The following is a 10,357-nucleotide window of genomic DNA, read 5'->3' as shown; positions in this document are numbered from 1 at the left end:
CTTTTGATGTATTACATTAGACAATGAAAGGAAACTTACATTATAAAATAGGTTATTAAGACTAGTTTAAAATTTATCATTTATTTTAAAATATGAAAAGATATACTTAATATATTAAATTAGCTATAATCCGGAAGCTAAAAATTATAATTTCAAAATCTAACTTAATCCATCCCTAATTTTTGAACTCCTTTTATGATGAATTTCATCTAAAATCGTTTAAAATATCCTTGCTTTTGCATTCTAAAACGTAAATCACTCATCTGATAAAAAAAGATTAGAGTGGCAAGTAGTACTGTGCCATTCTTTATTTAGGACTTATTTAGAAAAAAAATTACTTTTAAAATTTTCTAATTATTTAAAAAAAAAGAATCTTTTGGGAAAAAAATTCTAAAATATATATAAATTGAAAGAAAATAGTTTTTTGTCCATATAATTCCAAAAATTATTTTTTTTGGAAAGAAACCATTACCATTAGTTATTCACTGAAAAATAAAATTTTCAAAATAAGTTTCACAAATGAAATTTCAGATATTAATTTTTTTAAAGTTTCATAAATGAAATCTCAGATATTAAATTTTTGGAATTTTTTTTTTTTTAAATATTCAATCTGCTGCATAATTTGCCCAAATGACGAAATAAATTCTAGTAAAAAGAAAAAAATCTGTGATTTTGATGGAGGCTACAGCCCCTCCAGCCCACCTTCTGTAGACGCCCCTGTAGGTCTACGGGCTTTTGGAGATATTGGAGGTTTAAATTGTAGATATAAATATAATTTCACATTTAATAGTTTGTATTGGTTATGATACCAATAAGTTCATGACAATCTTCCAATGGTGTAGTTTAGAATGCTTACTTATTGAGAGTTGGCATAATTTCTTTATGACATTGTTTCATTGAGAAATCCCGGGATCCCGGAAAATGAGAAAACCCTAATATATATATATATATAAATAGTAAAAGTGAACCAACTAGGTAATACTGTGAGTTAATGCTACAATTCTCTCATCATCTGTGTACATAAATACAGTGAGGTATATAACATATATACACAACACTTTTCCCTTCTATTATATCATTCCGTATGAATACACAATATGTATAGAAAGGCCTAGTTTAAGGAGGAGGAGGAGTCGACGTGATAGTGGTTCTACTGCTAAGTATGTAGAAGAAGAAACAAAGCCGTTCTTTTCGAAGCTATTCACCGCATAACATACTTTTCCCCCTCTCACATACACAAAATAAAAAAACCATGTAACGTTACATTATATATGTACACCGCTGCTGCTGTTCCATCTTCACAGTTGTGGCCGACTCCGGTAAAAAAAAAAATCCTGATGACCTAAATCTTAACTAACTGCATAGCAGTTAGAGCACAGGTATTTTCTACATACATATACATACTTTAAGAAGGAGGAAGGGAAAGAAGAAGAGAAGGCAAAGTTTCGTTTTTTTTTAAAGTGTGTTTTTAAAAGAAAGAAGTAAATAAATACTATTGAGAGAAAAATATAGCACTTTTGAAAGATATATATATATGCATAATATAAATGTGCTTTTGAGACATTAATTACTTTTAAAAACTACTAAAAAGGCATATATGTATATGTCGTGTACAACTTGAAACTTGTATCAGCGAATTGTACATGTAACAAAGTACCCAAAAAGGCATATGAATAATTTTCAATATAGAATGGAGAGTGCATTTGTGATGAGGATAATGTATGATTAAAAAAAAAAAATTATGTTTAAGTTGTGCGCATTGTAAATTTAATTGTGTGCAAACTAAATTATTTGATCTCCAAAAAAATGAAATTAATTATTTTCTAGATGGAAATGAGAGTGCGCTTGTGATGAGACTTATACAGTCATTAAGTATGTTAATGGTTTATTTAGTATATTTATATGTCTTATACAAGTTGCAATTTATATATTGAAGCTAATTAAACAAGTTACAGCATCAACAACAAAAAAAGAGATAAATTATTTTCGATATATCATTAAAAATAGTACATGGGATGAGGATAATGGAGTCATTGAATATTCTTTCGATAAGCAAAATATTATGAGTAGGGCAATTTTTTACTAGTTGGATAAAAATTACAAATTTTTCATAAGACGTATTATATGGTTCAAAAAGTATTCATAGTGTTAGTACTTCTACAGTCATAATAAATACATTGTTTGAATTGATTAAAATGAGATGATAGCATAAATTAATCATGAGTAGTTTAAATGACTGATGTTGTCACTTGTACAATCTGTTTATAACATGTACACAGCATACATATATATGTATATATAAAGACAAAACGAGAGATTGAGTGACTTTATATTTATTAGACATTTGCCTACTTTTTATTTGGAATAATATTACTATTATATAGCTACTAGTATAATTATTCACAAACGAATATATAATACATTGTACATATATTATACAAGTACTGTTTACTTCCCAAACCATTTTTTCTGCCATGCTACAAACACTGAATGTGCCTTTTTTTCCTTCCTTCTCCTCTCTTTCTCTCTCTCTCTCTCCTCTATCCACTTACTTTTTCTTCCTGTTATATCATAAGAAAATAACAATCATATAAGAATAAACACGAAAAGCTACAGGTTCCATGAAGGGCCGTATATCATACACACACAAGTAAGTTTCTCTCTTTTTCTTTCCAACTCCACAGATGATAATGATGGTATAATAATAAAATATATGGTAGAGTATTACTCTCACGCGCGAACAAGTTACGCGTACGTACGCGCCCAAGTCACTTAGATATTTTTTTCTCCTGATGGTTTCTCCCTACCTTATTCTTCTTCGTTCAAAAATAAAAAAAAAATAAAAAAAAATTTCCCGGACTTTGAATCTACATTCAGTTCATGATTTTTCCAATACAGGGACGGAAGATATAATTTTTTTTTTTAAATCTATATATATATATAAAATATATACAGTGTTGTTTTTTATATATCTCTACAAATTTAAGCAAAAAAAAAAAAGACCTCTCGAAATTAATACAAAATTTGACTGTTTTTTGGAAAATCATTCAATTATTATTTAGTGATTACTTAATTATAAGAAGCATGGTGTTGCGACAATTATTGTAAATGCTATTAGTGATCCATAAGTTTATATATAACTCACAATTCATTCACCATGACACTACTCATAAGTAGACACTTCACCACAACAGCTACTAAATCATCAGCAACGTAAAAAACTTGACGACAAAATATACGCCATCAAAATAAATTTTTTGATACATCAAAATATATATTATAAATAAAAGGTAAGACTCCACATGTTCAAATCTCTTTTATTTATAAACATTATACATGTTTATTCGATCGTTCAAATCACTGATAAAAATTGTACATATATAACTTATATACAATAAAATATTGCTAAGGCTCCGCTCGTTCAAGTCTCTCTTATTTACATTTTTTTATATGTTTTTACGTTCGTTCAAGTCACTAATAAATAATTATTTTAAATAATAAAATATTGGCACTTAGTTTTTTTTATTAAGTAGTGATATAATATTTTTTTTAAGTATATAAGTGTAGAACATACGGTACAATCAAGTGGGGAAGAGGAAGAAAAAAAGAGTTAGTGTTATTTTTGTATAGGAGTGGTGGTAGTAGGCACTTCTGCTTAAAAAAAAGCAGAAAGAAAGAGAAAAAATAGCTAAAACGTCTTGTAAAAAGAAGAAGAAGAAGTACCGTTACATTACGTTTCTTTTTCTTTTCTCTTATAAATTTTGGATGTACATAATACCATTAAAATCTATAGAAAAAGAAATGATTAAATAAATGTTTATATAAATAAATTGTATTTTTTAACAATTTTACAAGAAAAAATATCAATTGATTATGGATTTGTATAACGAAATTGCTATTATCGTACATATATAAAACTACATTGGTAAATATATATATATATATATATATATTGTAAATATATAATATCTGACTGTCAATTGTCATTAATAGGATATACCATGTATATGTAAGAGACATGATTAAAGAGTAAAATCGAAAGTTTTTCTTGTAGAATTTTTAATGTAAAATTTTTAATTCATGTGGTTTCTTATCATGAATTGCAAATGCTTTTTGTATGTAGATAACGAATATTTTTCTTCCTTGACTTCCTTCCTGATTCTTCCTTTTCTGTTCATATTATATTTTATTTTTGTATATGAACAATAAAGTGTGTAATTTCTACTACTTCCGAAATCCTTGAAATTGAATGATTCAGTGATGGAATTTTGGAAGTTTTAGTCTTAAATATAATATAGTATTTGATAAAGTCAGGGACTTGTTTGAAATACCTAGGTCAAATGAATTTACGACAACAAGCACCTCTTCTGTCCTTTTAAACATGACTTGGAAGTACTTTGTTATTTCTATGTTAATGGATCATATAACAACATAATAATTATTTTCTTTATTTTCTTTGCAGACTTTATAATTTCATTTGGTAGAGATCATTTTCTTTCATCATCAATATGTTGGAAACAGCTTTAGTAACAACAATCGGCCTCCCTGGCTCTAATATCACCTCCAACAGTATTTCAAGTCCGAATGAAGACTCATGGGACTGTGATGATCCTGGTAAATTTAGCGCTATTAAATTAGAATGCCCTGACTCCTTTGATACCATGATGCTGAGTCAAACGTCTACAGATTTGGCTGAACTCAAACCTCTTCCTTTTGACTACGGAGGAGGGGATGGTTCTCTGGATCCCATTCTCTCCGAGAATAATAACTGCTCGAGTAGTAAGGACCTCAATATCCGAAGTCCATTTTACTCGTCTGATGTCACATCAACCAATGTATCTCCTCCTCCCGTTGTTGTTCATCCTCTCTCTATTCGTTCGTCTTCGTCTCCAGCCGGTGGAGTCACGACCACGACAGCCTCTTCCTCAACCTCATCAAATTCCTCCTCCCCGCTTAATAACAATAGTATTAAATTAGAATTAGACTTTACTGCTAGCCAAGATGCATTTGATGATCTTGCAAGCATTGTTGGGATCAGCATGGGTGCTGATTCCACGGTTCCCAATCTAGATTCATCCGACATCGGTGCTCAGGAATGGTCGGACCTAGATGCCTGGATTGAGAACACAGCTCAGGAAATCAAACCATTAGAAGGTGGGGGAGGCACTGTTTCGTGTACTTCCTCTGGAGAGACTCTTCTTCCAGGAGGAACCACGATTCTCCGAAGCAGTCCTCTCACTCAACAACCTTCCTTCATCATTGGACCCGGATCCACTCTCCATAGTTTATTAACCTCAGGACCCACAAAAATGACTCAACTACAGCAGAGAGAAGTTCTTTCAATTGGGCCTCACCATATTGGCCATGGCCCTAATAACATGAATAACAACACTTCAAACAGTAGCACAACCCTTCTTCCGCCCCCTCCTTATTCCATTCTACAAAATAGACTTCAACATGGAGCAGGTGGAAAGTCAGCCTCTGTGTCGTCCGATAATGCCAACGCGTCTTCATCATTCTACGGAGACTCAATGCCTCACTCCACGTCTCCCATCATCACCAATGAGGACAGTCTTCTACGTCGAAGTATATCCCTCTGTGAAGTCAAAGCCAAGAAATCCTCCTCAGCCTCTCATCAGGCCTCTAAACTCTCCTCTTCTGGACGACACAAATCCTCTTCAGCCTCCTCTTCGTCCTCTTCCTCCTCTTCAGCTTCCTCTTCCCCAAATCCAGCCTCCATGGATCCAAGCAAGAAGATGATGCATCATTGTCATATCTGTAATCGTGGGTTTTTAAACAAATCCAATATCAAGGTACATCTAAGGACCCATACAGGTGAGAAGCCTTTCAAATGTGAACATTGCTCCAAGGCTTTCAGACAAAAAGCTCATCTTTTGAAACATATGTCAATACATAAAAGGATATCCAGGGACTAAGGATATTATACGAAATCATCCATAGGTACACATTTTTAAAAAGACTTTCTTCTTCAATTATTTTCATTAAAAAAGGTCGATCTCTGGGAGAGTTTTTGACGAATTATAATTGAAAACATTTGAATTGTTATTTTGCAACAATTTTTGATGCAAACAGTGATATCTTTGAACACTCAGACAGACTTTTTTTTTTTTACACAAGAACCAAGTCGGGATTTTTACAATGATTAAGTTATATATATATATATATGTAATACATATTCACCCAACTTACTTTTTTTACCCATTACCCATCCATCTTTTTTTCTGTTACCATTCTTTTATAAATAAGTATATACATATAAAGGTATTTGTTCAAACCAAGCAATATATATGTATATAAATATTATTTATAGATATAACCAGTGATACATCTTTTATACATATTTTTTTTACGAAATATTGTTCAATAATTTACCAATATTATATATTATTATTCAATGAAAAGCAAATTCTTATTAGTGGATTTATATTTCTTTTTTTTTAGAAAAAAAAAATCATTTTACGTATTTTTCAAAAAATATCTACTTCAATAATAGTCAATGTTTTTTAATAATTTTTTTATATTTGCAGTGTACTGCTTTTTATAAATAAAAGAGTAATTTATATATAAATATATACTTTTATATATATATATATATAAATACCTTTACCTGATGTGGAGAGAAAGTGAATCTGTTCCACTTCTTTTTTTTTTTTGGGGGAGGAAAGAAAAAAAACCACACAAGAAAAATCACGCAACCTTTCCCCCTTTCTCTCCCTAACCCCCAAACCATGGCCCAATATTATTAATAAGCATAATCTCTGCTGGTGCTATTGACATTATATATATATTTTTTTAAATAACCAATAAATAAGCAGTTACCAAAAAACCAAAGACATTTTTTTGGCCAGTGAAGTTGCGTGTTTTTTCATGATTTCCGTCCCCCCCGTCTCCCCTAATTTCTACTCCTTTACTTCATATAATTACCATCCTCTTATTTCTTCTGTATCAGATCTTTATAATTAATTATATAATTATTAAATTTTTTGTTATCTATCTATTTTTTTATATAATTAATTAATTATCGTTGCACGTATATTATATGATACTTTTTTTTGTGGAGAATCACTTATATATAGGTATATAATTATCACAAAGTATGTAATTAAAAAAAAGTTACCCAGGGAACGAACACCGGTTAATTAATATTATTATTTTATTATATTATATTTTATATTATGACTATTCTGTTTTCTTTATTCATAACGATTTTGCAAAAAAATTATCTTTTTTAATTCTACTTCTATAGTTTTTGATGGTTATACATTATTAATAAAAGAAAATTATTTAAATTCATACAAAAATCACACATTGGTTCAACGAACTTATTATTTATTACAGGATTATGTAATATTTTTATTGAAATACCCAACACTTTTTTTAAAAGAAATATTAATTCATATTATAATTTTTTGAGTAGGCCATAAAATTATCTCAAACCATATATTTATGTATGGCAATTAATTATAATAGTTATCAACAGAATACTCTGTTTTTTGTAATTACGATTATTATTTTGTAGGGAAATGCAAAAATAATTAAAAAATTATTAACTGTCAATCAGTTCATAATATTTACTTTAAAAAATAGGCCTAAAACAAAATAATCACTGGTTTGTGTTTTGTTTTTTCAAATGTAAAAAATGACTTTTTAATATTATTTTGTCCTCTAACTGTATCCATTGGTTTTTTGTATCTACAAATGAGGATTTGTTCTATTCATAATGATAAACATGACTGCTTGTGCATTAACATTGAGCACATATTTATTTTTCTACATATTTTGCTCCAAGTTTAATTATCCACATTTTTTTATGATTTAAAAAATTGTATGACATTTTCAATACAAGATAAGATTCGTTAAATTTGTAATTATACACTCTTACTACTTGTTAATGAGTTGGTACATATTTGTTTTAGGGACAAAAAAAGGCTACAAAGCAAATATTTACAAAAATTAATACTCTTTTTTCATGTAAAAAATGATTTTTTCGAAATATAAAAATTTGATCTAACTGCCTTTTGTAACTATTTATAATTACATATAGGGCTTAGTTCGATTTATTAAGATATATTCTTTCATTCTTAATTTTAGACAAATTTTGATTCATTAATTAAAAAATCATACGAAAATCTAATTTATATTATTATTTGAATACTTTATTGTTTAAAAAAGATGCAATTTGAAATAGCATATCATCAAGCACGTAATTAGATATAAATACTGACCAATTTTGGTTCTGATTAATTGTCCGTTTATCCTGGAAAATCATATATTTATACAAATAACCAATGTTTTTATTAATATAGCGATTAATGGCCAATAATGCTTCGTAATTTTCTTTAAAAAAAATATACAGTACTTGTTGTCCGCGCGCGAAAAAATAACAGTGATGAGGAATTTCCTCGCGCACCTAATCTACTGCTGTTCCTTCTGGGTTCAACGAACTTTGGAGTAGTGTGTATGATGGTTATTACATAGTCGTTCTCGACGTCGTGTACAGGGTGTGGACGACAATCTGATGAACATGGTTAAATGTGTTTTTCTCTCCTTCGTTCTTCTTCTTTCATGTCGTCGTGGATTCAATTGCACGTACGGTACACGTAATGAAAATCAACCATCTATGTATGTACATATATCTGGTAACTAGTAAAGGAAGGGTTTGGTTTGTGGATATACATAAGGGGTATTTAATTATCCATCTGCTTTTTCATTCCATACTTATAGTTTTTTTTTTTTCATAACTATATTTTTTTACTATTATATAAAATAAGTAACGGGAATAGATTTAATTAAGACACATTTTGGATTAATGATTTATTTTTTTTGCACTTATCTCTTATAAAAATATACTACTTTTTAGCAGATGTGGTTAATTTGACTCGGGACTTGCGACTCGACTTGAACTGCAGCTTAATTTTGAGTCTCGTAACTATATTTGATACCTAATAAAAGACTCGAGACTTGATTTGGACTCCTAAGCCAAGACTCACGACCTAATAAGGACTCAAAATTGCCACATCAATTTTTCACTACATATAAAGTATATCTTATTTTCTGAAGGCTTGAACTGTTCTTGATTTAAATTTTCAAGGGACTGACTTGGACTGGAGAGAAAAAGCTTTAAACTTGACATAGACAAACATTCAATTTTTCCACTTTTAACATAAAAACACTTTATATATTGACAAATTGTAGTAAAAAGAACATAAACGTCATATTTGATAGAAAATTAATACCCCTGGCCTCTTTAATGCCCTTCAATCGGTCTATAAGTAACGAGCAGACAGTAATGATATGGCTCAAGTTTGTTCCATTTCTAAATTATTGGCTCTCTAAAGACACTCAATTATGCAATACATTTAGTACACGTCTTGCTCTAAAAATGTACCCATATGCAGTTAAGATCAGGTGAGGATTAAAATTCAAAATGGTTTCTGCCAATAAATAGTATTTTCATCCAAAAATATGTAGACGTATTTATCAGTATGTGTTAGAACTTGGTCTTCTCGGGCCATAAGATGTGATTTAAATTCAATATGTGGTTGGTTTGAATAGGTTTAATTCTGTACAAATTTTGCACACTTTCACATTGGTGTGATGCAGCTATGCCTTAGATTTGAATGATAACTTTGTTTGAAATCTCCAAAATGTATTGGATTTTTATTTTGTCAATGTATAATTATAATAACTGAATATATATCATTTTTAAACTTTTGGATTAATCATACCTCCGAAAAAATTATTTAAAAAAGAGTGTCATAATTTATTTTTCACTCGTTTTAAATGAGAGTATTTTATAAACTTTTTTAATAAGATAACTCATCCAAAAAAATCCAACACTTTGAATGACAACAAATTGTACTAACAAGATGATTCATGTAAGCGTTTGTGATGTGTGAGTACATGATCAATCTTGAACAAGAGTAAAGGAAAGTATTGATAGCCGATTTATTGTATCATATCATAAATATTCGGTTAATTATGGTCAATATATATTTCAATTTATGGAATGAATTGAGATACCTAGGAATATTATCTTAAGTCTCGAACTTTCATTTGATATTAGATAAAACATTGTTTAGTTCTGATAGAATATAGAATAGAATCTATTTGATATTTTTTCATTATTGAAAAATAATTTTTACAATGTTTAGTGCGTTTTTCAGTGGCTCCAAATGGTATATCAAAATAATTGACTAATAAAAGTAAAGTTTTTAAAATGCCTTATTTATTCAAATTCACGAAAATATGATATAATTAAAGAATACCAATGTAGTTATTATGACTCACATTGAAGAAAAATCATAAAAATTGGTTTTTGTGCTACGGGGTCATA

The 10,357-nt window shown here is 29.3% G+C and overlaps 1 protein-coding gene across 1 annotated transcript; it reads left to right on the top strand.

Moving 5' to 3' along the window:
- Positions 1–2,875: 2,875 nt before the first annotated feature.
- LOC121115825 (uncharacterized) lies at positions 2,876–7,325 on the top strand. Its single transcript, XM_040709981.2, has 2 exons — positions 2,876–3,290; positions 4,463–7,325. The coding sequence occupies exon 2, from the start codon at positions 4,509–4,511 to the stop codon at positions 5,934–5,936; it is 1,428 nt and encodes a 475-aa protein (XP_040565915.1). The 5' UTR covers positions 2,876–3,290; positions 4,463–4,508; the 3' UTR covers positions 5,937–7,325.
- The last annotated feature ends 3,032 nt before the right edge of the window (positions 7,326–10,357 follow it).

Source organism: Lepeophtheirus salmonis, chromosome 4 (genome assembly GCF_016086655.4).
Source record: "Lepeophtheirus salmonis chromosome 4, UVic_Lsal_1.4, whole genome shotgun sequence".
NCBI classification, from domain to species: domain Eukaryota; kingdom Metazoa; phylum Arthropoda; class Copepoda; order Siphonostomatoida; family Caligidae; genus Lepeophtheirus; species Lepeophtheirus salmonis.
The sequence above is the reverse complement of the archived record's forward strand: the minus strand, read 5'-3'. Positions and strand labels throughout refer to the sequence as shown.